Consider the following 27715-nt stretch of genomic DNA (forward strand, 5'->3'; position numbering starts at 1 on the left):
CCAAGCTGTGTGCCTGATCCTGCCCACAGGGCCCTTGGGCAGCAGGTTTAAATCCCCTTGGATGCTGGCACTACTGTGTTTCCCTAGCCAGGGGTTCCATCAGCTCCACCCACAACAGCAGCACATGAGTGTGCGATTATCTGAAAGGGTTTTCTTGGGTTAAACTTAGGAATTTGAAAGGTTTTTCTGGGAATCTGATGGCTGGGAGCTCTCCTCTGCTGCAGTCCTGAGGGCCTGAGTTTACCTCAGCAGGGGCTTCACTTGCACCAGAGCTCGGTGCAGTGCTAAAGCCCCCAAGAGTTGCTGAGGGCACAGGACCCCTGCATAGTGGTGGTATGAGAGCAAAAAACTGTGCTGGAAGCTCACAAAGGAGCAGAGTGATACAGTGAGCATCAAGTATAGGAACATGGATCATGTGTCTGACACATGAAAAGTGGGTGGCTTTTCCAAGACTAGTTTATCAAGGAACAAAGGAAGCTGTGGGTGTGAGGAGTCTCATGCATTCCTTTCCTGATACATGGAGATTGACTTCAAGCCAACTGACAGCCTGAGCAAGCCTTCTCCGAGCTCTCCCTGCCCAGCAGCCTGGCTGCATGGCAGGGGTCTCGTCAAGAACTGCAATGCCCTCAAGGCTGGTTCTTGATACACACAGAGTGCTCTTACCCTCAGCAGATGTTTGATTAGCGGCCAGTATCTCGTACAACCCTGCAGGGACAATGACTGTGATGTGTACCTCGGTAACTTTGACACTGTCCTGGTTGCTGAGGATGATGGGGCAGGCCCAGTGAGCCTCACCCTGAACTTGGTCAGTCATGCCTGTATGACACCACATGAATACTGCTCCCGTGGTACCTCAGACAGTGAAAGTAGGGTTAGGTGAGATATGAGAAAAAGATCTTCCCTGTGAGGGTGGGCAGGCCCTGGCACAGGGTGCCCAGAGAAGCTGTGGCTGCCCCTGGATCCCTGAAAGCATCCAAGGCCAGGTTGGACGGGGCTTGGAGTGACCTGGGCTCGTGGAAGGTGTCCCCACCCATAGCACGGGGTGGACCGGGATGAGCTTAATGTCCGTTCCCACTCAAACCGTTCTGTGATTCTCCAAGCGATCCGAACCCTCTGTTCCTGACACTGGGTCAAGGAAGGTGCGCGGCCAGCACACCCTGCTCCCCAGAGCAGAGTTCCCCAGCCCGGTGGGAAAGGGCAGCGCCGAGGTCTGGGACCCACAACTTCGGCTGCAGGCGGAGGCAGTGGCCCGCGGAGGCCGCTCCACCCGCCCCGAAGGACAGCAAGGCCGGGGCCGCCGGCCCTGCGCTCCCCGCTCCGCGGCCCGGCCGCCACGCCAGCCCCGCCGGGCCCTCACAACGGATTAACGGGCACCCGCGGCCACCAATCACTGCCCGCCCGGCCCGCCCGGCCACCAATCACTGCCCGCCGGACCCGCCCGGCCCCGCCCCTGCCGCATGCTCGCCCTTCCATTGGCCGCCGGAGCTGAATTTTAAACCCTGCCGCCCTGCCCCTTAGCAACTGAGTCCCTCTGTGCCCTCCGATTGGCTGCAGCCTGGCACCGCCTCGCATTCTGATTGGGCGAGGCTCGGCCAGTGCTGGCCGGCCGCTACCGAACTGCTACTTTCAAAAGCGCCGGGGCCGGGGCTGCGGGCACAGCGGATCAGGCATGGGTGAGCGGGGAACGGGCACGGGTGAGCGGGGAACGGGCACGGGTGAGCGGGGAACGGGCACGGGTGAGCTTGGAACGGGCACGGGTGAGCGGGGAACGGGCACGGGTGAGCGGGGAACGGGCACGGGTGAGCTTGGAACGGGCACGGGTGAGCTTGGAACGGGCACGGGTGAGCGGGGAACGGGCACGGGTGAGCGGGGAACCGGGCACGGGTGAGTAGGGACGGGACATCCTGGACATGGGTGACTGGGGGGGATGCCCCGGCGATGGCTGAGCGGGGTCTCCGAGGGCTGCGGGGGAGTAGTCAGCGCTGGGACCCCTACTTGGTAGGCGTGGGGACCCTGGAGGGTGCGAGGAAGTAGGGGCTTCCAAGATCCCCGGCTCCCCAGGGGACCCTGCGGGTTGTAGGGCGGTGGAGATCTCCAAGACCTCCAGCTCTCCAAGGAAGTGCAAGCCCTTGCATCCTTCTCTAGGATGCAGGAATCTGGGAATTGCCTGTTCCCCCTCCCACCTCGCCCAGCAGAGTGCTTTTGGTAGTGGTCTTTGGGGTCCTTCCTCCCATGGGAGCACCCCTAGCCAGATTTGTCCCTTGCCTGGGCTTGTCTTGGGGCCCCACCCACCTGCCATGCTCAGGGAAGGGGTCAGTCCTGCTGTGCTGACCCCCAGCAGGGACAAATGCCCCCCTGTTCTGCCACAAGCTGGGAGGGTGTCCCTGGAGGCAGGCCAGCAGCAGCCCCCATCACATCATGCTTTGCCCCCAGCTTGCTCACAGAGACCAAGGGAGAGGATGCCGTTGCCACGCAATGCCAAGATGCTGACCACCAAGCAGTCCCGAGCAGGCAAGGCAGGCCCTGCTGCAGAGAATGTCGACCCCGAGAAGGTGAGCACCAAGCCAGGCGAGGGCTGTGTAGCGGGGGCTTCTGTGGGGCAGCTGACCACCATCTTCTAACAGCCTCTATTGCAGGAGGAGAGCTGTCATGCCAAGAGGTCTTCATCCTCACCCCAGGGTGGGCCCAAGAAGAGATCAGCATTTGGAGACATCACAAATGTGAGTGCTTCTTTGAGGGTGGGGGCTCTGGTACCCCCTGTGAGCCCCCCATGGTGGAGAGGCGCACCCCATGCCCAGTAGGGAGAGGAGAGGTCTCCCTGCAGGGCATATCTTGCTTTCCACTGTGCAACCCCTGTATGACCTTGTTCTGACCCAAAAAGGCTCGCAAGAACCAGGTGGTGGCAGGGAAGAAGGAGGCTGTGAAAGTTGCTCCACCCAAGGCACAGAAGGCACATAATACCTTGGGGGTGGCCAAGAACAATGAGATCAACCTAAAAAAGTGAGTAGCTGGGGGCAGGGGTTTGCTGCAGACTTGTCCCATGGGGCTTCCCTTGGGTGATGGAGGCTGAGCCAGATACAAGAGGGAACTAGTATCTCTACCATAAATTACATCAGGCTGTGGCAGGGGAAGGTTATGTTGGATATTAGGAAAAATTTCTTCCCCAAAAGGGCTGTCCAGCCCTGGCACAGGCTGCCCAGGACAGTTGTAGAGTCACCTTCCACGGAAGGATTTAAAAATCGTGTCGATGTGGCTCTTGGGGACATGGCTTAGTGGGCATGGCACTGCTGGGGGAACCATTGTCCTTAATATCTTTAAAGGTCCCTTCCAACCTAAGTGGTTCTAAGAGTCTGTGGGGATATTTTAGGGGTGGTTTTGCCCCTTCCAGAAGTTGCAAGAGTCTCTGGAAGGCCTCTTTCAGCTAAGAAATTTGGTGTTCTCCCAGCAGTGATTTATTCTCATCCTTCCCAGGTCAATGAAGAAAACTCCCCCAACAGCTCCTGCAGAGCCCAAAGTGAGTCCTGTGCCAGAGAAACCAGAGTCTGTGCAGGAACTTAAGCCCCATGAGGAGAGGGTAAGGACCCTGGGCTGCAGCACTGCCCCAGGCCCATCACAGCACTGTTCTGTGGCTGCCACTGTTGGTACTGGGGCACCAGGCAGTGCTCTGGGCCTTGGAGAAACTTCAGCCAGTGTGATGGAAAGCTGAGGAGGGGGGCAAAGCACACTACCATCTTCCTTCAAGAATCCTCCTCTGGGGAAGAGTTGGGCAGGGACTGCAGGGTGATGAGGGCAGGTAGGAAAAGGGGGGTGCAGAGGGGCAGCAGCCTTGCCCTGACAGAGTGACTGGCACCCACAGGGCCTCCCCCTCATTGCTGCCTCTTCTGTGCCAGCAGGTACCAGCAGTGGAGGACATTGACAAGGAGCAGTTGGGTGACCCCTACGCCAACGCAGAGTATGCCAAAGAGATCTTCGAATACATGCGGGAAAGAGAGGTGGGTCCAGGGGGTGACACTCCTGTCTGGGGAAGGAGTGACTGCAGGCAGGGCTGCTGACTGCCCAGAGGCTGTGACCACCTGGCAGGGGCCTGCACAGGGTGAGAAGGGGCTTGTTTGAGGCTGGGGATGTCTGCCCTGTCCCTGATAGCTGGCTCTTTGGCAGGAAAAATTCATGCTTCCTGACTACATGGAGAAGCAGACAGACATCAGTGGGGACATGCGTGCTATCCTTGTGGACTGGATGGTGGAGGTGCAGGTGAGAGGGCACAGCTTTCTGCAGAGCTGCCCCCATGCTGCCTTTGGCATGTGTGACCTCAGTGTGCTGGCAGAGGCTCCTGCAAGCATTCCCAGTGTAGAGCTGATCCTCCCCCTGTGTGGCCTACATCCCTACCTGTGAGCCTGGCCCTTGGGCACCCCCTGGCCTCTGTGAGAGCTGGGTGGGACTGGGCAGACCTAACTTCTTTCTGAAACTCTGCCCTGACCCCTGCTCCCATTCTTGCAGGAGAACTTTGAGCTGAACCATGAGACGCTGTACCTGGCTGTGAAGCTGGTGGACCACTACCTGGTGGAGGTGGTGAGCATGAGAGAGAAGCTGCAGCTCATCGGCTCCACTGCCATCCTCATTGCCTCCAAATTTGAGGTGACTCTCTGTGTGCTGTCCTGGGGTGCAGGGACAGAGGGGCTGTGCCACTGTGGTCCCTGTGGGGTTTTGGAGAAGGCCAGGCCACTTGCACTGAGAGCTGCCAGGGTGGCGTGTCTGTCATGTTCCTCTTTCCCTGTCTCAAGGGCTGCAAATGCAGCCATGACGGGCTGAATCCTGTCACTGGTGTCACAGGAGAACCAACTTCTCTCTGCTCTGCACAGACCATCAGAATATCTTAGTTTACCTAACGCAGGCATGGAGCTCAAGCCAAGGGCTGGAGGAGTCCAGGCATCACGAGCATCCCATACGGTGTTAACAGTCCTTGCTGAGTCCAGCAGCACATGAACAGTTACAGGGACTGTGGGTTGGCTGGGACCTCCTGAGTGAGGCCAGGATGAGCCCCCATGGGGGTGCTGAGCAGTTGTGCCCCTACAGGAACGGTGCCCACCATGTGTGGATGACTTCCTCTATATCTGCGATGACGCCTACAAGCGGGAGGAGCTTATTGCTATGGAGATGAGCATCCTCAGCACTCTCAAGTTTGACATCAACATCCCCATCCCCTACCGCTTCCTGCGGCGCTTTGCCAAGGTGAGTGCATTCAGAGGGGTGCCCCCAGGGACCCCTTCTCTTGGCTCCATGGGACAGTGACTCGCATCGCTGTGGCTTCAGGCACCCAGTTGGCATCAAGGAAACTTTGTCCAGGTCTCCTCAAGACAAGCGGTGTGAGGATGGTGGTCTGTGCTAGGCTGGGTGTGTGGGATCCCTGTCCTGTGCCCTGGAGACAGCATTACAGCATTCTAGATCCCAAAAAGGCTGGGAAGGGGGAGCAGCATTTCTCAAAAGGCTGAGCCCTTTCCCTGCCCACTGGCTGTAGTGTGCCCGTGCCACCATGGAGACACTGACGCTGGCCCGCTTCCTCTGCGAGATGACCCTGCAGGAGTACGACTACGCTCGCGAGAGCCCCTCAAAGCTGGCTGCCAGCTGCCTGCTGCTGGCACTCACCATGAAGAACCTTGGGGGCTGGGTGAGTACCTGCCTAATTCAGAGTACCTGTGCCTGCCGAGGCAGCCTGGGAGGCACTGCAGTGGGAGGCAGTGGACCAAAGAGTGAGGTGATGCGCTCGGGCTGTGATCAGATTTGGATGCTGGACAGGGAAGATGATGGTTGTCCTGAAAGGACACAGCTTAGCCCCACTGTCCCCTTGCAGACCCCTACACTGCAGTACTACAGTGGGTACAGTGCCCAGGACCTGCACCCCCTGGTGAAGAGGCTGAATTTCCTGCTCACGTACCAGCCCCGCGACAAGCTGAATGCTGTGCGCAGCAAGTACTCGCACAGGTGAGAGCTGTGGGCCTCTGCCTCAGGCCTGGCCCCACTGCAGGCTTGCACCCTTGGCTTCTGCAGGGATCTGGGAGCACTGGTGGATGGGTGTCAGGGCTGTGGTCGAGCTCTAAGCCAATGTATTCCTTCCAGGGTCTTCTTTGAGGTTGCCAAAGTCACCCCCATGGACATGCTCAAGCTCGAAGAGATACTCACTAGCTCCTAGCCCTACTCTGTAAATAAGCCTGTAAATAATGGAGTACCCTCAAGCAGGGTGGTACCATGTACATAAGTAATAGTAATTTTAACTGAGGAAGAAGGGGGGTGGGGGGAAAAAAAAAGTCATGTGTAACTATTAATAAAACATGTTTGTTGTACATACTGGCACTGCACACTATGAGCCCCAGCACTGTATTTCCCCTTGTTGTGATGAGACAGAAGGCGAGAGCTTGGTGATGGGTGGGGAGCAGGAAGCTCAGAGGTGAAGGCTGGAAAGGTATTCTCAATTCCCTCCTCCCCAGCCCTCACCTTCCCTTTAGTAATGACACTATGCAAGCAGCAGCAGTGAGTATCTTCTCTCCAAATATTTACACAGCATAAATACCCATGTGGGGAAGGGGAAACTTTGCTTTGGCTCCAGCTTGAGCACACAGAGGGTGGCCCCAGCTCCTACAGTGACCCTGATGGGGCTGGACCAGTGGTCAGACCACATCCCAGGTTAGACCTCTGCTTCAGTGTCTCCAGCCCCACAGACTGGGGGAGAAGCAGCGGCTTCTGGGGGACACTGGGGGACAGACAGATACTTAAAGCAAGGCAAGCGGGGGGCGGGGGGGGCTCCATACATATGGGGTAAGTGTAGGGACCAGTTCCCCTACCCAACCCCTGTTCCCTGGGGGGGGCAGCACCCACCCAGCACCTGGGCTCAGCTGCTGCCCTGCTCTCAGCCTAGGGCAGGTTGCTGAGCTCCTTAATGGCCTGAAGGATCCTCTTCATATGGCCCACTTTGGTGATCCCCAGGTCCTGCAAGAAAAAGAGGAGGTGGTGCAGTTGCAGGGGGGAGCTCTTGGCTCTTGCTACTGGACGAGCCACAGGGTGGAGGATGAGGCACAGCCCAGCTCCCCATGCTCTCCCTTGCTGGAGCATAGTGCTTACTTGGAGCCCTCTTTCCTCTTAAAAGCACATCCCCATGCCTGAATGCAGGTGAGGGTAGGGTGCTGTTGCTACTGCTTTGGACAGGTGTATGGAACCTTGCAAGCTGGAGGACCCAAGCCACTCCCTTCCCCTGCTTCCCTGCCCCTGTCCACAAGCTGCACAAGCTCAACTCTGTGGACCCAGATGTAGGGCCAACCTGCCACCAGGAGGGATGGAGGACACCATGCTCCCCAGGGCTCAGGATCCCTCAGGAGGCACAAGGGGGGGTTGTACCTTAAGGTCTCTCCTCTCCAGCAGAATCAACTCTGAGCCCTGGATGTCGTGCCGGACAAAAATGTCTCTGTATTCCCCTAAACCGAGTGCTTCCAGCCAAGCTGCCACCTCCTCGGAGCCCCATTTGTCTGCTAGCAGGGAGGAAAACCAGAGTTGTGGACTGCTGGGGCCTGTGGAGGCAGTGAGATGCAGCAGGGCAGGTAGCAGTGATGGCAGCCTGTGGTCAGCAGTCAACCCCTCCCACGCCTGGCACCAGCAGGGCCAGAGGCCACAGCCTGCTCAGGCTGCAGAGGTCTTTCCTCTCCTTGGCTTACTTACAGAACACCTGAGCTCTCCCCCTCAACCTGCAGCCATGGACAAAGGACTTACCCAAAGGTCTGAGCTGTACCAGAGCCCACTTCTCCCCCTAGCTGAGGAGTTACGGGGCTGGGGTGCTCTGCATGTCTGATATCAGAAAAAGCTGTGACACCCCCAGGCAGCCAGAGCTGAGGATCCTTCCCCAGCATGCCCAGGACAGGAGACTGAGGGACAGGTCAGCACAGGGTGTCCTTTCTAGGATGGACTGCATCACCTGTCTGTCCCTGGCACACTGCTCACTTTACCTGGGAGCACACTGTTGGCCTTCTGCTTCTGCAGCTTGTCCTTCTCCTTCCTGGGCTTGGGGATGTTGAGACGAAGCTTAAAGCTGCCCTTGTTGGCACTGCTGGCACCTTCCTGTGAGAAGCCAGGCTTGGTGGGATGCTACAGCTTCCTGAGCCAGACACTGGGCTGTGCCAGACCCCAGTCCCTGTGTACCCACCTCCTCGGCAGGGTGGGCAATGGGGCCCAGCCAGTGGAGGTCCAGCAGCCGCTGCAGCTCCTGGCCCAGCACACTCAGGGGGCCGTGAAGTGCCTCCTCCTCCTGCGGTGAGTCCAGCTGTGGGGGACAGGGACCATACCCAAACCTGCTGCCACCCCCAAAGGTACCAGCCCTGGGGGGCTTTGGGTGCTCTCCGGCCCCTCACTCACCGCCTTCCCTTCCAGGAATGCCCTGGTCTCAGCCCACAGCTCCCTGATGCTCAGCACCACCTCCACAGCCACATTCCTGCTGAGAAACTGAGGCACAGAGGGATAACCCCTTGAGCAGCAGGGCCCCACAGGGCCTGGGTAAAGGCTTCCTTATACTTCCAGTCCCCACTCACCTCTGAGGTGCCAGCAGCTTTGTGGGAGAGGGCTTCACTCAGTGCCAGAGAGCTGGCATTGACTGCATGTGCCAGCTCCTGCTCCACAGCTTTGTGAGCCTTGGCTGCCTCATGGATCCTGCAGGTGACAGGGGCTGGAGCTGCCAGGGCTCTCCTGGTCTGGGCAGGCACCTTTGCATGGCCAGGGCACAGCTTCCCCCTTCCCTGTGCCCACCACATTCCCCTTCCCACAGTCTGACCTGGCAATGAGGGTCTCGGCAACCCGTGAGACCTGCTGCAAGAGGCTGCTCTCCTCCTCAGTCAGGTACTCCATGGACTGCTGGGAGCTGAGCCGTGGCCGTGTGGCTGCTCGGTAGCTTTCCCCTTTCTGTTTGTCTTCCCAAGACTTGAGGGTGCTTTCAAAGGCCTGTGGGGGACAGACATGGCCCCTCTGAGACAGTCATACCTCCCTGTGTCCCAGCATGATCTTGCTGAGCACCCCAATCTCACCCGGTCCCTTGTCAGCATCTGGGCTCTGTTCTTGTGCTGGATTTTGATGATGCCAGGTGGCTGGATCCAGGCCTCTCCATCCACCTGCACAGGGACACCCTCATCCCCCCGGATGGTAATCTTCACCACACGGCACTGCGGGGCAGACAGCCCAGGGGTGGCATCAATAGCTGCCAGGCTGAGCAGAGCCACACCCCAGGCTCCACTGCTGCCCCAAAAGCTTTCTGGCACCACCTGTGGCCCTGCAGGGTGCCTCACCACTACCTGTGCAATGCGATGGTGCTGGAGGTTGATGACCCGTGACACGGCCATCTGGATGCTGCCAAAGACTGCCACCACCTCCAGCTTCTTGTCATCGAAGGACGGAGCCCCGAAGTTCTGGAAAGGACCACTGCACATGAGACTTCCAAAATGGGCTCATTTTGGGACCCAGATTTCCCCCATGTGTGTCCAAGGCAGGGACACCCTAGCCCCAGCGTTTCTTAGGATTGGGGAAAGGACATCACACCATCCAACTCATCTCGTAGTACTGGCACTCACATTGTCCTCCTTGGTGCCTCCCCAGAAGTTGATGCCCCCAGCATAGCTGGGGATGTTGAGGACTGCAATGCCCTGCAGGCTGGGCAGCGAGATTGGCACCCCGTCACACTGCAAGAGAGGGCTAAGCCTGGGGGGCTGCTGTAACGCTGCCCCTCCCCGCCCTGTCCCTGTTCTCCCAGCCCTGTACCTCCAGCTGAACCCGCTGTTCCAGGTTCTTGTAGGTGCGCTGCAGGAGCTCCTTCGTGCCCAGAACCCCGTACCACATCATGTTCTTGGTGCGGCTGCTGTGGGGCAAAGTGGAACAGATGAGGGGCTGTGGGCTCCCCACTGCCTGTCACAGGCTCCACACCCTTCCCGGGCACCACGCTGCACAGTCCTAGACTGCTGGCCCCACCTCGGTTTCCTCAATTCCTGCTACCACCTAGGGAAGCCAAGGTGCAGCACGTTGCACCCAGACTTCGACCCTTCCATGCCAACATAGCAATGTCTCTCTCTCCAGGTGCAGAGCAAGTAAATCCCACCAAGCCCTCGTGTCATCGCCCTTTCTGGGGTGTTTGCAGTTTGCCACCGAGGGGTGTATACCAGCAATGGGTGTAGGTACAGAATCTGCTGCAGGAAGGATCTCCAGCACAGCAGCACCGCATCAACCCTATGGCTTGGGTCCCTCCTGCTGCAGGCACTGGAGAGCCTGGGGTACATTTTTTTCCTGGGGAAAATCTGGGGGTTCCAGCCAACCTGCACTTCTTGGGGTGCTCATCACGTTTGTTGTTGAACTCCAGGGAGATCTTTGCATCCAGGCCGATGCCGAAGTAGTTATTCATGACACATTTCTCCGAGAAGTGGCTGAAAGCAGCAAACAGGGAAAGCAGCTTGAGCAGCAGCTGCACATCGGTGACTCTGGGTTGGCACCAGAGGACGTCGTGTAACACCCACTGGAGCAGAGCGGCTGGCACTGGGAAGCCTGACCAAAACTAGCAGGGATGGCTGCATTTCCCTCAGTCACCATGGTGGGACACCCATGGCACAGCCAGGACCTGCCAAGCACCAAGCTCCAAGCATCAGCCAGAGATCCCACACCATGCACAGGCAGGCTCCCCCGGCACGGGCACTGCTTGGCTGGGCAGGGCCTGGTACCAGGGATGCCACACTGGTGGGCAGAGGCTGCTGCAGCAGCCTTCCCAAAGGGGCAGCATGGTACCAGCTCTGCTCCTGCTCCATGATGGGCAGCAAGAGTGGGCCAGAGTCCCTGGGGCAGACAGAACACCTGACTCACAGGGTGCTCGGGTCTTCAGGGAACTGCAAGCTGCCAAAGGTGTCTGGCCGGTCCAGGATGATGGAGGAAGATGCAGAGGTCACCGTCACCTGCCGGGAACCTGGCCAGGGTGGACAGGGAGGTAGTTGCCACATGGGTTCTCACCCTGAGCCCATCCCACAGCTCACCCTCGTGCCCCCACAAAATGCCACGTGCCCTGCTGGCATCTTACTGAGCTTCTCCTCCTCCTTGTTGAGCTCCTCCGAGCTGTCCTTCCTGGGGCCCACAGTGCCCTGGTAGGCTTGGGTCTGCTTGTTCTGCTCATCCACAGCTGGATCCAAAGAGGGGCATGACAAGGAGTCTCTGCAGCCCTGTGGCCCCTCCTGTCAGCCCTGTGAGCTTGTGCCAGGGATCCCAGGGGAGAACAAAGGCACGGGTCCAGCACCAACCCACTGTGGCTTCACAGCCCCTGCCAGCATCAGGGAAGCTGCCAGCTCCCACCACTCCCTCACCTTTCTCTGTCTGCTCGATGATTTGCCGCAGGGCTTTCTTCAGGCTGTTTGCCCGCAGCATGAGTTGCTCCTTGGATTTGAAGATGCGAGGCATGGGGCTGGGGTTGAAGCTGCCAGCTTTCTCCTGGTCCTTCACATCAGCATGGGTGGCCTGTGCCATTTCTTCAGGAACCACAATGGCCTGAGCCTCCTCATTCAGCTCCCTCACCAGCGAGTCCAGCTTTTCATTCAGCATGGCACACTGTGGGACACCTGCCCCACTCAGCACCTGGCACGAGCTGCTGCCCCCCACCAGCGCTGGGTGCTTCCCTGGGCACTACGGGTGCCTGGATACCCCCAAGCACCTGGGCACCCCAGTACACGCAGAACAAGGGCATAGGCCCGTGGAGCAGCCCTTCCCTGCTGTGCCACCAGCTTGACCCAGCCCTCCAGCTCCCCTGCAACACACCTTCCGTGCCATCAGCTCAGCCTCCTGCTTGTTCTCCGTTGCCCTCTTGTAAGCCCGCCCAACTTCAGTCACAAAGTCATTGACAGTGCCACAGAGGAACCTGCCAAGGGAAGTGGCTGGAGGTCAAGAGGGGCACAGCATAGCCAGCGAGGCACAGGAGGGCCAGGGGGTCTCCTGGGATAACACCCACTGCTCCAGAGGGGCAGTGCCAGGATTATCTGCCAGGCACCAGCACAGCTGGCAGCTGCTGGTGGCCAGTTGGGACAGCCTGGCTGAGGGGGGGGGTGCAGTGGTCCTGGGGACATGTCCCACCCCAGAAACGAGGGCACTGGCATCCCATCAACAGCCCCCTCCTTACTTTGCAGAGGAGATCACCACCGAGTGCTTGTCTGACTCCAGGATCTTGGCCAGGTGGAAGGCAACAGAGTCAGCGTAATGGGAGATCTGGACCTGGGGGGGCACAGGTGGAGACAGCTGGAGCCCTGCCACCCTGCCATGTGCCCTGCTCAGGGATGGACCTTTGCCCAGCCAGCCTTGAACTGGGGATGATCAGCCCTTATTCAGCCCACTCCCCAGCACTGAGGGCAGCCATGCCCATGCTGTTGGCCAGAGGTGAGGCCAGTTACATCAGGAGGGAAATGGAGGCAAGGGGCTGAAGGGGAGCACACAGAAGAGTCCAAAGCAGCTGGCAAACTAGCTCTACTTCTCCTTCTGCCTGCTCCCAACTGCACGTGCCAGGCTGAGACCTGCCAGGCTCGTTTCATTGCATGCGGCCAACTGCCAGCCCCCTCGCAGCCCCAGTCCCCAGGGATCCCCTGCATGACCTCTTCCTGTGCCATCCCTCCCTGTGTGTCCCTGAATTGGGTTGAACAGGAACCTGCCCTCCAGCCTGCCCTCCCCATCTCAAGCCCTCAAATGCCAACAGCTCCCACCTGGATGTTGGCGTCCCCATTTTCCTCCTCCTTCAGGGCTGAGGGGGACTGCTTGGGGGCCTCATAGGTCAGCACACTCCACCTGCCAAGCAGAGAACATGGCTGCTTGCCATCTCCTGGCCCCCTAGCACAGGGACAGGCAAGGAACTGGGACGGGATGCCCAGTTACATGCCAAGGTAGCAGGAACAGAGGGGCATGTATTCTGTGCCCTGCTCACCGGTCCAGCATCTTGGTGGTGGCCCTTTCCAGCTTCTCCAGGATCTGCAGCAGCTGAGTGTCATCATCACACAGGCTGCCCCAGCCCAGGACCCGTGCCAGGTCATTACCAGTCCCCAGTGGCAGGACACCGAGCTGACACTGCAGGAGAAAGACAGAGTGGGGGAGCTCAGAGCAGCCCACAAGGGCACCTGTGACACCCCCAGTCCTGCTGGGCCCATTGCTTGGCAGCACCTGGGGCACACAGAGTGTGCCAGCACTGGGGATGGTGCCAGCCTGCACTAGCAACGCCAGACACTTCCACTCACCTGCTTGTGGAGGCCAAGGGCATCGATCTCAGAGAGCACCCAACCCACACTGCCATCCCCACCACACACCAGGATTCTGAAGGTGGAGAACTTCTGGAAGAGGCGCAGCCTGGGTGGGGGGCAAGGAGAGAGGGACTGGGCGCTGTGCCAGGTGCCCACCAGGATCCCACCAAGGCAATTCTGGGGCGCTCAGGCAGGCGCTTACCCCAGGTGTGGGCCCCCATTCATGAGGTCAAAGACTTGGGCTGGGTTGAGGAACTGCTTGAACTTGCGCAGAAACTTGACACCTTGGTTGTCCCCACTCTTGGAGTTGACAAAGGCCAGGAGAGGGCTGGAGCAGGTCGAGGGGCAGGTGGCTTTCCAGAAACCTGCAGTAAGCCCAAACACGTGAGCCACGGCCCTCACTCTCCACACACAATTGAGGAGAGCAGAGTGGACACTCCATCTGGGCCAAGCCCAACCTGTTGGGTGCTGGGGCAGGAGGGGCAGTGATGGGGATATCTGGGGGATAGTGAGGGGCAGAGGGAAGAGGAAGCACTGTGCTTTTAAAGGAATGAGATGCAGAAAGAAATGTGCCCAAGGCAGAGTAGGATTGACAGCTGGCCCAGAGCCTGCACCTGCCTCAGGCACATCTTGGCCATCTCAGTCCCCTGGCTGGTGTCTGCAGGCTCCTTCCCTTGGCAGACTGCAAGGACCACATCAGCCGTCAGTGCCACTGGCACCAGCCCCACAGCCATTGCCCTCAGAGCCCTGTGGGCTGCAACCAGGAGTCCCAGCATACCCACCACAGCAGGAGCATGGAGGCAACCTCCCCACAGCCCACCCCCTCCTTGCCTGGCCACCGCTCCATCTCCACTCCCAGCCCAGCAGAGCAGATCAGTAACACAAAGCACTGGCAGCTGCTGAGTCAGAGCGTGGGCTGCAGCAGAAAAGCTCGCTGCCAGCAGCACCCATGTGCTGCAGCAGGCAGGACAAGGGGGGACTGAGGCCTTGCTAAGCTGTTCCCAGTTGGGTGGGCAACAGTCAGCCACGGATGTCTGGGCTGCTGGAGGGGGACAGGGCAGAGATGCTGCCAGGGACCAGCCACCAGCAGCCGAGGCTCTGGAGCTGAGGAGCAGCCGTGTGATGGTTACCCTGACAGCATCCCGATGAGTAACGAGGCAAATGAGCCACCGGCTGTGCTGAGTGGTGAAAAGCATTAAAGAATGAAGAAAGAAATATCCGGAGGAGAACAGATTTTGCTCAGCAGAGGCCAGCTGGGCCCCTCAGGAGAAGGAGACAGCCAGGGGGTCCCCCCACGCTCCACATGGCTTCTCCCTGCAGTGTCCCGTGCCAGGGCAAAGCTGTGCTCTGCACTACCAAAAACCAGCTGAGCTTCAGACACTGAGAAATAACCCAAGCAAGAGCTTTATCCTGCCTTGAGAGAAGCTGAACTATTGAGGTGCAACAGAGGACAGCCCACCTCAGGGGTGCAGGGCTGGCACCGCTGATCCCAGCACAGAGGGACTATGTCCTGAGCCACTGCAAGAGGAGGCCTGGCAGGAGCAACTAAAGCCACATGTGGGCAAGAAGTGCTACCCCAAAGCTCATAGAATACCACCAAGCCCTGAGCCTGAAGCCCTACTGAAGGTGGTGTTCCTGCTGCCACACAAAACAGGCACAGTGCCACAAGTTAAAGCCTCCAGAGGACCTCAGAGAGCTCAGAGCCTTATCCCGAACAGCCTGTCCCCCCCACACCAGACCAGCCCTGTGCCCTCTGTGACTCACCATCAGAATCAATGCTGTTCAAGGCCGTTGGTGGGATGATGGACACTTTGTACTGGCCCAGGGGGCACCTCTTGCCAAGGAGCTCCTTGCAGGCACTGTGAACCTGGGAACACAGGGACACCTGTCTAGCAAAGCTGGGGGACACAGCACCGAAGTCCCCTGCATCAGCTTTCCCAGAGATGCACACAGGAGGGGCAGTGGTGTCCATGCTGGGAGTGGGGTGGGGCCAGGGATGGGTACATCCTTACGATGGCTTTGCACCAGAGACACCGCCAGTCCTGCAGCCTCCGGACGCTGCCGCAGGTCCGGTCACAGACAGCGCAGCGTGCGCTGACGGGCAAGTTCCCCTCCAGCCACTGGTGGGGCATGGCCACCTGCAGACAAGGGCAGCCACCGATGGCATCCTGCACGCTTGAGGGAAAGGTCCACCTTTCCAGACCACCTCTTTCCCCAGTTTTCACTATGGAGGTGGTGCCTTGCAGCAGGGCAAGGCAGGTCTGGGACCCCTCCCATGTCCTCTCATCCCTGCCTTCCTGGCCCCTTGAAGCCATCAGCACATGAGGCAGGGCAGACACGTCTCCAGAAAATGTCTGGAGGTGGCCCCGCTTGGACAGCAAAAAGGGGTCCTGATACAGGGTGCCAGAAGAGGTGTCCCCAAGCCATGCCCCTGCAGAGCCAAGCTCAGAGGCCACACAGTGCAGGGGACAGCTACAGTTTCCTCAGTTTCTTCCTGCTTCCTGATTTGGGCACAGTGAAGCCAGTTCTGCTGGAGGATCTGTTCTGCCAGGATCCCTGACAGGGACTCCCCTGCTTACCCCATCCTCATCCTCGATGATTTCAATGCCGATGGAGGCCAAGGTTGTCCACTTGCAGTTGTTTGTGGCTCTGACGGCACAGCGCTTGTGTGCCTTGAACTTGCAGACTGCATGGGGGAAACCGGTGAGGAGCAGGGAAGGTCCCCATGGCATGCACACCCCCAGTCCCAAACCCCTCTGCATCTGGGCAGTGGGCATCACCCTGAACCACTCCTGCTCTGGCCCAGCCTTGGGAGGCTGCCCTGCCCACCTCCTGGCAGGACCCCAGCACTGACCTTCACAGGAGAGGCCATGGGAGGTGACCCCTGGAAGAGCTTCACGGCACACGTTGCAGAAGGTGGGGCGGGCGTGGGAGCAAGCGTACCAGTTGTGCATGCCCGAGAAGTGCTCCATGTTGAACTGTGTGGCCTGGAGGCACAGCCCTGCCCCATCAGTGCCTGGGACCCTCAGCCAGCACTCCCTCCCTTCTGGCCCCCTGAGTCTCCCCAGCCCGACTCCTCCCTGTGGGGCTATGCCAGGGACAACAGCTCTTGTCTGGCAGTCAGAGGCACAAGGAAACGCACTCCACATGGAAACACAGATCCAGGCAGCACCCTGCCCACATCACCTCGTGGATCTCCCACTTCTGGACAGATTTCAGGGCAGTGATCCAGTCCTCCATCTCCTTCCGGTTCTCCGCACACAAGATGAGCTTCCGGAACGGCGTGATCACCTGCAACAGCCCCCACGTTCCCTCGCAAAGCCCCCGCCAGGCCAGCCAGAGCCCAGCACAGATCCCAGCAATCTCTGGCACACCACTGCCACCTCCAGCAGCAGGAAGCCATGCCCCATGGCTCTGAAGGGGATGAGGGACGTCTGTAGTGCCTCCCCACAAGGTTCTGAGGTCTCCACCGGGTACAGTTGGTAGCCCCACACCTCCCTCACCGTGAAACTGTTGTTGATGTTCTTGGTGCTGGTCTCAGCTACACTGGCATCAGACAGGTCCACCTCATCAAAGATCAGGGACTGCAAGGGAGGAACCAGAGCCCCAGTCCACCAGGCAGGGATCTCTGTCCCCTCCTGGGCTGGCAGACTCAGGTCCCCCCCGACTGAATATGCTAGAAGCACCCTCCAGCCTACCTTGGCATCCTTAGCATAATAGAGTGTCCTGCCTCGCAGCTTGAAGTATCGTCTCTTCCACCTCTGGAAGGAGCTCGTCTGCTTCAGCAACAGCCCCTCCTTTACGCTCTTCTGCAGAGACCACAGTGTCCTGAGCTCTCGTAGCCCCCCAGGATCACCAAAGCAACCATTTTCCCCTGTGACACCAGTCCCTGAGTCCCCAGGAGCACAGATTGGACATTCTGGGGCTCACTATCTGCTGCATGTAGCAGGGCAAATTACGTTCCCTGCCTACCATGGCCTGGGCACTGGGCACTCCCTGTGATCTGGAAGGATGCTGCTGGGCATGGCAGGGCTGGAAGATGCAGGTCTCCAGCAGTGCAGACCCTCTACTGCTGATGCTTCCTCCGCATCCCCAGGGCAGTGCCTGGACATCCTCACCCTGCTGTAGCTCCCTAGAAGCCAAGGGCAGAACTGGACTCAGAAGAGCTTCCTTTGAGGGGACACCAATGCCCCAGAGATATCAGGACTGCATCTCCAAAGTGGCATTACCCGGGCACTGCGGCGCCAGCTGGTTTGCAGAGCAGACAGCTGGGGTGCAGCCAGCTCTGCCTTGCCCCCAAAGCCCCTGGAGGGGACAACCTGGGGTAGAAGGTAGCCTGCAGCAGGCAGAGCATCCCCTGCAGCACAGTGCATCACTGCAACCTGGCTGCCCGGCCTCTGCCCTCCCCAAAACACAGCACCTGCCAATATTTACCCTTCTCACAGTGGTGTTTACAAGACTCAATTAATTAGTGTTTGAAGCATGGCTATGAGCCTGAGCGGGGTGGCAGAGATGCTCTGGCACTGCCTCATCTTTGATTGTATCTTCTTTAAACACCACCGGCAGCTCCGTTCAGCTGCTTCTCTACAATTAGCTGCCACAGTGGCTGTATCCAATCCAGGCACATGACGACAAGCCACATTTAACAGCAAATTAGCACTGGGCACGAGGGCACAGCGAGGGAACCATGGCCCTGGGGCTCTGCACTCCTGTGCCAACCCATGTGCTGCAAGAGGTGGCACCCAGGCCCCACCAGCCTGCAAACACACCAGCCCCACGTCTCAGCCTTAATCTACTGCCCCATGAACCAGATGGCCAAAGCACCTGGAATAGCAGGAGCCTTCAAACTTACAACAAAGGTAAAACCCCACCTGGGGCGGTCCCTGACCCTCAACTCCCCAAATGCCTAACCCTCCCAAACCTCCCTGGGGCACCCACCATGTTGTTCCCCGCTCTCTTCCAGCCTGGAGTTTGAAGAGGGATGCTTTAAGACTTTATCACTCCCCAAGACTGGTGCAGAGTTTGGCTGTGGTCAATCACCACGATGCCTATGAATGTCAGTGCAGGTTCAAACAGCCTAGTTGTCCCCAGTGCCAGCACCCTTGGACACCCTGTGTCCTTTCCCTGGTCTCTCAGCCGTGAGCACAGTGAAAGCAGAGGAGTCTTTCCAGTGGGGTCCAGCTGTGACCCCCAGATCCACACACAAACCATGCGCCCTAGCAGTCCTTGTCCCACACCAGGAGGGGACAAGCCAGGGTCCTGCCATAGCCAGGTGGGATCCAGCCCCAAACACCACATCCACCACACCTGGCTGCACTGGTCAGGTGCAGGTGTTGTGTTTGCTGCAGTCATTGCTGTTGCTGCAAAGGACAGGCAGTGTGTGACAGTGAGGAGTGGTGTGAGGAGACGGTGGGGGCAGCAGGAGAAAAGGATGAGAAGGAAGAAGAGGTGGGTCCATGATGGCACCTCAGGGCTATCACAGTAGGGGCTGGAGCCAGCTGGGCATGGGCAGCTGGCTCCAGGTCCACATGGGTGGCAGGACACAGCAAGGACTGGCTGCCTGGGAGGGTGGCACCCACTCCTGCAAAGGAGGGTCAGAGACAAAACACCCCCAGCAGCAGCTCCTGACAGCAGCAAAAAGTCATCACCCAGCCCCAAGCTGTCACAGTCCTGGCCATCCCAGGGACAGGACGCAGCTGCCCTGAAAGGCAGAGTTCCGCACCTTCACCACAACACCCATCAGAGTTCTACAACACTTCCAGTACCGTGGCTGGGGGGACTGTGCCTCAGTTTTCCACTAGTGCAGGCTAATCCCTAGCCATCCCAACATGGGGTAGCAAAATTGGTGCAGACAAGCTCAGGGGGCACCTCTCCCCACACCCACCCTTGGGGGCTGCTTTGGGCCTCAAAGCCCAAGCCCTCTGTGTGACCATGTGCAGCATTTTGCTGCACAACTCCTCATGTCAGCAGCTGCATCAGGCTCCATCATCCCTGCTGTGTGATGCCATGTGATACAGGTTCCATTGGTGCCAGCATGCCAACCCCTCCCTGGGGAAAATAAGGCACATCCCCTTTCCAAAATAAGCCCTGGAGTCCAGCTGTCCCACGCTGCCTGGGCAGACACACAGGTCTGGGGTGCTGGAGGGCTGTTTTGGACCTCACTGTGGTAAGCCACCCACCTACCTCATCTTTGACTACGGGTCTCAGCCAGGAGCCAGGAGGGTGGCATCACCCCTGCTGTGCTGGCTCCCCCAAGCCCTGTCCAGGGCACCAGGCTCACCACAATAATACAGTAAGTGGCTATTAAGTAGCCTAGAGCTGAAAAGAGCTGGAGCAGAGCACCTGCAGCACAGGGACTGCCCCTTCTTCCTCGAATGTTCTGGGGACACTGGCAGCCCCTGGCCACTGAGCTGGGAGCTCTGCACCAGCCACTGCACAGCTGTAAGCAGTGTGCCACCCACACCCCAAAACAAACACAAGTCCCTCCACTCACCCCAACCACAGCTTTTCTGTCTGGAGAGACCCAGGCAGCTCTGCAAGGAGCCTCAGCAAAGCCAGTGCTGGTCCCATCTCAGCAACCGAGGCGGCACACCCAGAGCCACATACATTGCCCAGCAATCAGCCAGAGGCCAGCTCTCCTGTAGGGCTCTGCCCTAGCAATCCACTGCCCCATCCCAAAGTCCCTCCCTGCTCTCTCCAGCCCAGGGAACTCAGTACCAGCACTGGGGGGATCCCAGAGGCACAGGGTGAGAAGGCAAAGGCAAAAATGAAACCATACAGCATCTGCAGACATACTACCACCTCCAGCTCAGATGCAGCTGAATTGGCAGCGGAGCCTCAGAGGGGACACAGGTAAAAATGGCCCTGGGATAATGGCCAGCTACGTGCCCTGCCAGGACTGGGCTGGCTCCCAGAGGCCATCATAGCCACAGGCTGGCTGTGTGCTTGGCACAAGCAGGGGGCTTGAACCACAGCCCAGGAGAGCTCAGCACCCTGCAGCAGGGATTCTTCCAGGTCAGGCTACAACCAAAAATCCCTTTCTTCAGCCCTAAAGCTGAGCCCCAGGGTGCTGCTTTGTTCTGTCACCCTACTGTCCCAGCACTGCCACCACCATTCCTGGGAAGAGCCCATTGTGCAGCCAGGTCTGACCACAGCTGAGGCAGGAAGGCTTTTCTGGTGGGATCATCTTGGACAGTGAAGGAGCACCTGGAGAAGAGCCAGGAAGGCTGTTACTCAGGAATGCCATCACATATGGCTGGTGAGCACCAACCACACTGTCTGCCCACGCAGCTGGCCACCCTACACCTCTCCTGAAGGGATATACTTGTCCCTGTGACCACACGATGCCTCACCAGGTAGAAGGAGAAGGGAAAGAGGATAACCTGTCAACACACCAACCTGCATTGCACCAGCATCATTCCAGGCAGCCACCCTCCTGCTCCAAGTGCAGCAGCCCACTGGGCACAAGCCAGGGTCCAGTTGCATCAGAGCTCATCCCCAAGCTGAGCCAGCAGGCACCAGGACAACAGAGGAAAACTGGCATACCTCAAACAGCCCAGCTGCAGGGCTTCCACCAGCTGCTAGGCACCCCGTGGGCTGGTGTCAGCTGGAAACCTTATCAGGCTTTGTGACACAGCAGAGCCCTTCCGGGACTGGGCAGTCAGGGGGCTCGGTGCCTGACGGGTGCTATTGGCCCCACAGGCTCAGCTGCTCCCAGAGGATGGAGCTTTCTGCCATTTCAGGACCAACCCCAATATGCCTTCCCCATGCTGGGTGGATGCTTGAAAGGAGATTCCAGCACCAGTCCTGACAAGCCATCGCATCGTGCTCACAAGGCCATTGAAAGGGGACAGAATTAACAGGAGGAGAGGAATGAGGAAAGGAGCCCCCAGAAGAAAGGCAACCCCCCTACAGCACATCATCCAGCAGCTGCTTTTTAGAAATGAGGTCACGATTCCCTATCTACAGCCACATCAGTCCCCAAGCATCCTGCTGGCAGGCATCCCACATCAGCCTGACCCGTGCTAGCTCCCCCCTGCCCCTTGTGCCGCGATGCTGGTGGGCACAGCCCTTCCACTCTGCCCAGCAGGGGTGGGAAAGAGCTGATGGGCAAGAGCAATATTCACATAACGGAAAAAGTGAGCAGGGAGAGGGCAGAGAGCTTGAGAAACCTCACAAACATCCGGCTAGTGACAGTGGGGCTATCTTCACACCCCAGGCACCAGCTTGGCAAGCCCTGATTAATGAGAGCAAGCCGAGCCTCCCTGGTCTCACACCATGTTTTCTTGTGTTGAGGTGCAATTTCCTATTTTTTCATCTCTATCCGTTGATGAGCACCACTGAGAAGAGCCTGGTTCCCTCTTTGCTGCACCCTCTCTGTCAAAAACTGGGGACCCCTTGGTTACAGTCTCTCATCCAGGCTGAACAGACCCAGCTCTCCCAGGCTCTCTCTGTATGAGAGATGCTCCAGTGTCCCAAGTCTGGAGGATGCACTGCCCAGGAGCCACAGCCTGCCCTCCTGATGCAGAAGAAAGGTTTCCAGGCCTGGCCCCAGCCAGCTCTACTTTGCTTTCTTCATCTTTTGGCCAGGATTTAGCACTCAGGGGACAGCCTTCCCCACAGCCTGGCTGTACAGCACTGCCTCACCAGGCTCCCTATAGCTGCCCAACACCCCAGTATGCACAGGTACAGCTTGCCCCATTCCTGGAGCTTGCAGGATGCTCAATGCCTGCAGCAAGGACAAGGACCTCTCATTCCCCAGGGTGCCAGTAACCCCACTGACCTCCCCGAGCCCCATGGAAGGATTCTGGTGGGTCCATCAGCCCCACCAAGCAGCTGTGATGTATCTCAAGATCAGGAATTCAGGAACATAATCCCCCTTTCCAAACAGCAGACAAGCCATAGTGGCCTCTGCCCACCATGGCCATGCACATTGTGCCCATGCCATGGGCAACCCTGGACCCCTGGCACACGCCCAGCTGTGCCCCCTTGAAGCCTCCACCTCCCAGCTCTGGTGCAGTCACCCCAGGAACTGTCGCTCGCTGAACCAAACAGCGCTGCTGGATCGCTCTCTGCCTCCACTCAGCTGCTGGGAGAGCCTGTGCTGAGGCAGTGCTGGGAAATGAACACCCCAGCCACATGGGCAGGATGTGACCCACCACCCCCAGCAACTCAAATGTGTTGGTGCACCCAGAACCAGTGCCCCCTCTCTCCTCTTCGCCTTCTCTCCACACCCAGCCCTAAGGAGACCAGCACTGGGAAGCAGCATCACATCCCACTCCCACTCTGCTCTTGCACACCTAAAACCTGGTACAGGCAACTGGCAGCCCCCAGCTGCATTGAGAAGGAGGAGGAGGAGGAGGAGGAAGAGAAGGAGGAGGAGGATGAGGGGCATCAGCAAGACCCCATCCATGCTGAAGACTTTCAGTTCAGCAGGGACACCTGAATCTGGCAGCTGTTTTTGTCACTGAGCACAATGACCTCGCCGTCTCCACGCCAGTGCTGGCACAGAGCACCCCAGGGTGTCCGCAGTTCCAGCCTGGAGGTGTGGAGTGGGGGGATGTGATTGATGTGGAGGCTTGAGGAAGGGATGTGGGGGTATGGGCACTCAGAGTGCAGAAGCACTAGGACTGGGGAGCAGCAATCAGAAGGATTCAGCAGATCCCCAAATGATCCTCTCCTACTCCTGTCCCAGGGACTGGACCACAGCCTGGAGTGGGAGAAGCTGCCTGCTTCCATCACCAGAAATCAAGGTCTCTCCAGTCAGTGTGGGTGGGCAGTGGGGTGGGGGTCCTGACCTTTCCCAGCCCCCAAACATGGCAGGCTCCTACAGATCCTCTCCAGCACCCCACCTACCACATATGACCCAAAATAGGACAGTGTGCCCTGACCCCCACCACCTGCTGCCTCAGGAGCTGCCACCCTGGCACTGAACTCTCCCTTATTAATTGTGTTCTTTAGAACCTGTCCCTGGGGTGCAGGCAATGATTCCCTCCCCTGACCCCAGCCCCACCTGGGTGACAAGGACGTCAAGACAGGGGTGTTGCTCAGGAGGATGCCTGCCATGGCACACACTCTGCGGCTGTGGCTAGAGTGACAGGCAGCACATGCGCCACGTCAGGGTTGTGATCCCAACCTGGGTGGCAGCAGCAACCTCATCCAAAAATCCTCACTTCCTAGGGAAGGAAGGAGTCCATCCAGCCACGAGCCAGGCCAGCAAGTGTGGTCCTGCCCATCTGGACCAGGGCAAAGGCATCCTCAGAAAAAACACTGAACCCCAACACTGAACAAAATACAGAGGTGGATAGGGAGGCATACACAGCTCACTCTCAGGGCCCTCCAGCTCCAGCCCTGCCAGCTCTCAGTCTCTCCCTCAGCTCCACGGGCTGTTAACCCACACGTGTCATTTCCACCTGCCCATCCATCACGCCACCTGCCTCCCCTGGCACACTGCACAGCATCACCTCCTGCACAGCTAATTGCTGATGCCAGGCAGGATGTGGGCAGTGGCCACAGCAGGCAGGGAGACAGCCTTTCCCCACGTGCAGCCTGTCAGCAGCGAGGCCAGAACCTGATGGGGGTATGGGGGGCTTTGGCGACTGGGCTGGGGCTCAGAGCGTGCTCACGTTCCTGTGCTGCTGCTGTAGGACACGGGCATAGCCCAGCCATCTGCCCCTTCCCCTCAGACTTCGTGGCATTGCTGGCTCCCTGTGATGTCCCTGTGCCCCACACATGGCAAGTGCTGCATGGCAAACTCCAGTGGCTACTGCTGCCCTTCTGGAAGGGTGCTGAGGGCTCACACACAGAACTAAACATCCCCCACTGCCCACTGGCCTGGCTTCTCACCATGCCTGCCCCCAACACCCGGCATAGCCCTCTACACCCACCTGGCAGCCAACTTGGAGAGGGCAGAGTTGGTGCCAGCAGGCGTCAAAGAAGGGAAAATTGAGGCATGCTCCTTGAGCAGCCAGAGGGACTCAGTAAGAGCCCCCTCAACACCCCATGCCCCAGAAATCTCTTCTGCCAAGTGGGAAAGCCCCACAGTGCTAAGCTGGGAGCATGCAATTTCCATACCCCTGGGCAGGCATCCTCTGCCCCACCTCATGCCAGTACACCAGGCTTGGCACAACAGCCAAGCCAGGGCCAGCAGGAGGGGAGCCTGCCACAGCCCCAAGCATCCTCACAACTGCCACCAGACCCAGTACATTGCCTCATTCCCCTTCCTTCATGCCCTCAGCACCCAACACGAGTCCAGTGACACCCCCCTGCTCCAAAACTGCATTCCCATTCAGATCTCTCCCCTCTCCCTGGAGCAGCACAGCCACCAAATCCCCACTGAGGGGTGGCTGGCACCAGAAGCTGGCTGCGGGGGGATTGCTAACAGCCCCCGTGTGCCGCCCAACACTGCAGGCACTGCCTTGACTCACTCCGCCACCTCCTTCCCACAGCTGAAAGGTGGATGCAAAGGGACTGCTAACCCAGCATGTCATCCAGAGCATCCTCCCAGCACCGTGTCTTGCATCCTCCCTCCCCAAAATGTCCCCCCCCAAACCTCCTCCCCTCCCCACATCCCACCTGGCCATTCAGTCCAGGTAATTTCTCCCTGCATTGCATTTCACTGTCCCAGCCTGGGACACCTCTGACCATGCACTCCTGCTTGGCTAAAGGCACCACACCCCATATTTTGTAGGTACTATCAAAATAGCTTTTTCTGAGCAAACTGATGCATGCACACACACACACACACCCCTCCACCCCCCAGCTGCTCTCATGCCAGTGGCTGGGAAGTATGAGTGTCATGTCTGACCTCAAAGGTGTTCCCATCTGTCCAGCAAACCACCACTGGGGACTGGATCTGTGGGAATGGGGCCTGCAGGGAAGCTGGCACAGCCAAATTAATCTGGGGCACTAGGGAAGATGCAGCTTCCATTTTGCCACTCACCAAGCCCAGTGAGTGCAGTACCTACAGCAGGGTGTGGGATCCCAGGAGCCTACAGAACTGTCATGACCCTAAATCTCAGCCCCAGAACATCCATGGGGCAGAGCCTTCCAAAAAGAGTCCTCTTCTTCCAGGCACAGGTAAGGGGAACCCAGGGGATACAAATGCAGCATGAAGGCAATGTTGTAGGGGATGTCTGGGTATGGGAGAGACCCTGTTCTTGAATAGTGTGATAAAATCTGGGCTTCACAGCCCCATGGGACCAATGCTGATACTGCCACTGTGGGGTTTGCATGTTTCTATGTGCCCTCCCACAGGGCACAGGGGACCAGAACCCTCCCATCTCTGGCTGGGTTGAGTCTGCCAGCATTAAGAACCTGGTACTGATTTGAATCCTGGAGAAGGTAAACTCCCCTGCCCTGTTCTCAGCAGTGATCGCACACCCAGCCAGCCCCTCACCCGCGGCATCCCCCACCCCTGACCTTGCTTCTCATCTGCCCCGAGGTGGAAACCTTCCGGATGAGCTTGTGAGAACTGTCCTCCTGCTCGCCCTCGCTGTCAGACGACTCCTCACCACCCACCTCGGGTGAGATGGGTGCCAGCTTGTCCGAGTCCAGGGACGACACTGATTCCCGGGTCTTCCTCGAGAACAGGTCCCCAGGCACCAGCTTCTCAGCCATCTTCCAACCTGGCTTGGCTCAGAGCTCTGCAGCCTCTTAGGATAGCCCTGAGAGGACAAGGACACATAGGAATGAAGAGCCCTGAAGAGGCACGCACGGCCCCTCATGCTGTAGGGCTCTGCCAGCTGCAAGGTACAATCCTGGAAATCAAGGGAGATGGTGTTCCTCACCCAGGAACGACACTCAGAGTGGCATCCTTGCAAGTAAAGTTTTCCTTCCTTGCCTTTTTTCAGCAACCCAACTACTCCTCAGCCTACCTGGCATCCCAAGGTTGTCCCAGGCTTGGGCGCAGGAGACTGGCTGCCCCGTGCTCGGGCATTGGTACATTGGTGCAGAGAGGGGTGGAACCTCTTCCCGCAGCCTGTGTTATTTGCCCTTGTTTCCCACCCCCGATGTGCCGGGCTGCCCTGCGTGGCCGGGGACAGTGCAGGGATCTCCATGAAAAGCAGCAGCTGGACCCCGCCATCCGTCTGACTCCGGCAGCTGGGAAGGGATGGTTGAACCTCCCGCGCCCATGGGTCCCCAGCCCCGCGCAGGTGACTGCGGCTGGGCTGGGATGAAGTGGAGAGCGCGGGGTTCCCGCATGCGGGGGAAGCCGTCTCCCCACGGCATCCCAGCCGGCCCCGAGAGCTGAGGAGAGACTAGGGGAGCACCTACCTCGACGAGCGAGCATGGACGGCAGCAAAGCTGCCGTGCCCGGGCCGGGGGGTGGCGGGGGGCACCCCACGGCGCCGTGCTGGGCCCCACGCACCTAGCCCCGGCCGGCTCCGCCGCGCCCTCCCCCATCCCCGCGGCTGCCGGTAGCCGCGGTGCCGTCTCTCGGCACAGCAACAAGCGTTGCGGGGAGAGGAGACGGGGGGACTGAGGGCAGCAATGCTGACCCCCCCCCTCCCCTCTCCCTGTGTGCATTGCCTCCTCCAGCCCCAGGGCTGCCGGGTGCCGGATCCCCGCCGAGCATCCCGCAGCACGCCCAGGCGGGGGAAGGCGGGGCGCCCCCCGCCCCGCACACACCTTGCACGACCCGAGCCGCCGCCGCCGCTGGTGCAAGGTCGCTCTTTCTCCGGCCCCGGCCCGCCGTCCGCAGCCCCCCCGGCCCCGCCGGGACGTGCCTCCGCAGGCGGCCCCGGCCCTGCCCCTGCCGCAAGCCCCGGCCTGCTCGGCGCGGCGGGCGCTGCTGCGCGGCGCGGGCGGCCCACGCACGGCCCCGAGCATGCGGGCACAGCGGGCACCCGCGCGCCGCCGCGCGCATCCGCGTGCGGCACCCGCGCGGGCACGGAGAGCACGTGCACACGCGTGTGCGCTGCCCGCTCACGCACCGCCACCGAGCGCACACGTGTGCGCGCTCCCGCACCCACCCAGGCGCGGGCACGCACACACGCACCACCACCGAGCTCACACGCGCACGGGCAGGCACCGCTCGGGCATGGGCGTGCACGCGCGCTCCCACCGTGCACAAACGGACGCTCCCCTCGCGTGGGCACATGCACGGGCATGGGAGAGCACATGCACCACTGCAGTGCACCTGTGTGTGCACCACCCACGTGGGCAGGGCCAGCACAGGCATCACAGCCACGCATGTGTGCACACCATCCACGAAGACACACGCACGAGCAGGCACGTGCACGGTTTCCATGCCCGCATCTGTGGTCACAGACCACACGCGCAAGCCTGCACACCGCAGGCGTGGGAAAGCACATGCACCACGTTCACGCACATAGATGTGTGTAGGCATGGGTGAGCACACACGCTGCCGCTGTGCACATATTTGTGTGTAACCCACATGGACTAGGGTGGGCACAGGGCTGGCACGGGTGAGCATTCACACCACG

General features: G+C 59.4%; 2 protein-coding genes across 13 annotated transcripts; one reads left to right on the plus strand and one right to left on the minus strand.

Annotated features, from left to right (window-relative positions):
* Positions 1–1593: 1593 nt before the first annotated feature.
* Positions 1594–6353, plus strand: CCNB3 (cyclin B3). Of its 9 annotated transcripts, none has more exons than XM_088062553.1 (12): positions 1594–1673; positions 2434–2552; positions 2625–2720; positions 2882–3000; positions 3472–3574; positions 3891–3992; positions 4159–4251; positions 4498–4635; positions 5074–5229; positions 5516–5665; positions 5849–5979; positions 6115–6353. In XM_088062553.1, the coding sequence occupies exons 1-12, from the start codon at positions 1670–1672 to the stop codon at positions 6185–6187; spliced, it is 1284 nt and encodes a 427-aa protein (XP_087918679.1). In that variant the 5' UTR covers positions 1594–1669; the 3' UTR covers positions 6188–6353. The 9 variants fall into 9 exon arrangements, with proteins under 9 accessions (XP_087918679.1, XP_087918680.1, XP_087918675.1 ...); XM_088062554.1 differs by having other exon boundaries at positions 2637–2720; XM_088062549.1 differs by having other exon boundaries at positions 1652–1694.
* Positions 6354–6517: 164 nt separating this feature from the next.
* Positions 6518–26963, minus strand: DGKK (diacylglycerol kinase kappa). Of its 4 annotated transcripts, none has more exons than XM_088062536.1 (30): positions 26898–26963; positions 25689–25933; positions 16967–17077; positions 16772–16852; positions 16455–16559; positions 16123–16255; positions 15848–15954; positions 15281–15406; positions 15033–15135; positions 13471–13633; positions 13266–13374; positions 12959–13098; positions 12741–12822; positions 12167–12258; positions 11809–11908; positions 11361–11601; positions 11081–11179; positions 10870–10969; positions 10332–10439; positions 9784–9877; positions 9597–9704; positions 9321–9434; positions 9057–9191; positions 8807–8973; positions 8568–8685; positions 8395–8481; positions 8186–8302; positions 7989–8100; positions 7387–7517; positions 6518–6981 (listed from the first exon to the last, which is right to left on the minus strand). In XM_088062536.1, exons 2-30 carry the CDS (start codon positions 25884–25886, stop codon positions 6907–6909), a joined length of 3456 nt encoding a protein of 1151 aa, XP_087918662.1. In that variant the 5' UTR covers positions 25887–25933; positions 26898–26963; the 3' UTR covers positions 6518–6906. The 4 variants fall into 4 exon arrangements, with proteins under 4 accessions (XP_087918662.1, XP_087918661.1, XP_014111869.1 ...); XM_088062535.1 differs by having other exon boundaries at positions 7387–7514; positions 9784–9880; XM_014256394.2 differs by having other exon boundaries at positions 9784–9880.
* Between the last annotated feature and the right edge of the window lie 752 nt (positions 26964–27715).

The sequence above is a fragment of the Pseudopodoces humilis genome, chromosome 15, assembly GCF_049639895.1.
Source record: "Pseudopodoces humilis isolate 2021_Gansu_Grassland_sample_001 chromosome 15, ASM4963989v1, whole genome shotgun sequence".
NCBI classification, from domain to species: Eukaryota; Metazoa; Chordata; class Aves; order Passeriformes; family Paridae; genus Pseudopodoces; species Pseudopodoces humilis.

Bases quoted from the DNA above. Each gene is read 5' to 3' on its own strand.
- CCNB3 (XM_088062549.1), top strand. From the start codon at position 1,670: ATGGGTGAGCGGGGAACGGGCACGG. The intron at 3,575-3,890 runs GTAAGGACCCTG...CTTCTGTGCCAG, and splicing joins TTAAGCCCCATGAGGAGAGG to CAGGTACCAGCAGTGGAGGA. The intron at 5,230-5,515 runs GTGAGTGCATTC...CACTGGCTGTAG, and splicing joins TCCTGCGGCGCTTTGCCAAG to TGTGCCCGTGCCACCATGGA.
- DGKK (XM_014256394.2), bottom strand. From the start codon at position 25,886: ATGGCTGAGAAGCTGGTGCCTGGGGACCTGTTCTCGAGGAAGACCCGG. The intron at 8,101-8,185 runs GTGGGTACACAG...GGCTTCTCACAG, and splicing joins TTGCCCACCCTGCCGAGGAG to GAAGGTGCCAGCAGTGCCAA. The intron at 7,518-7,988 runs GTAAAGTGAGCA...CCTCCCTGCTAG, and splicing joins GGCCAACAGTGTGCTCCCAG to CAGACAAATGGGGCTCCGAG.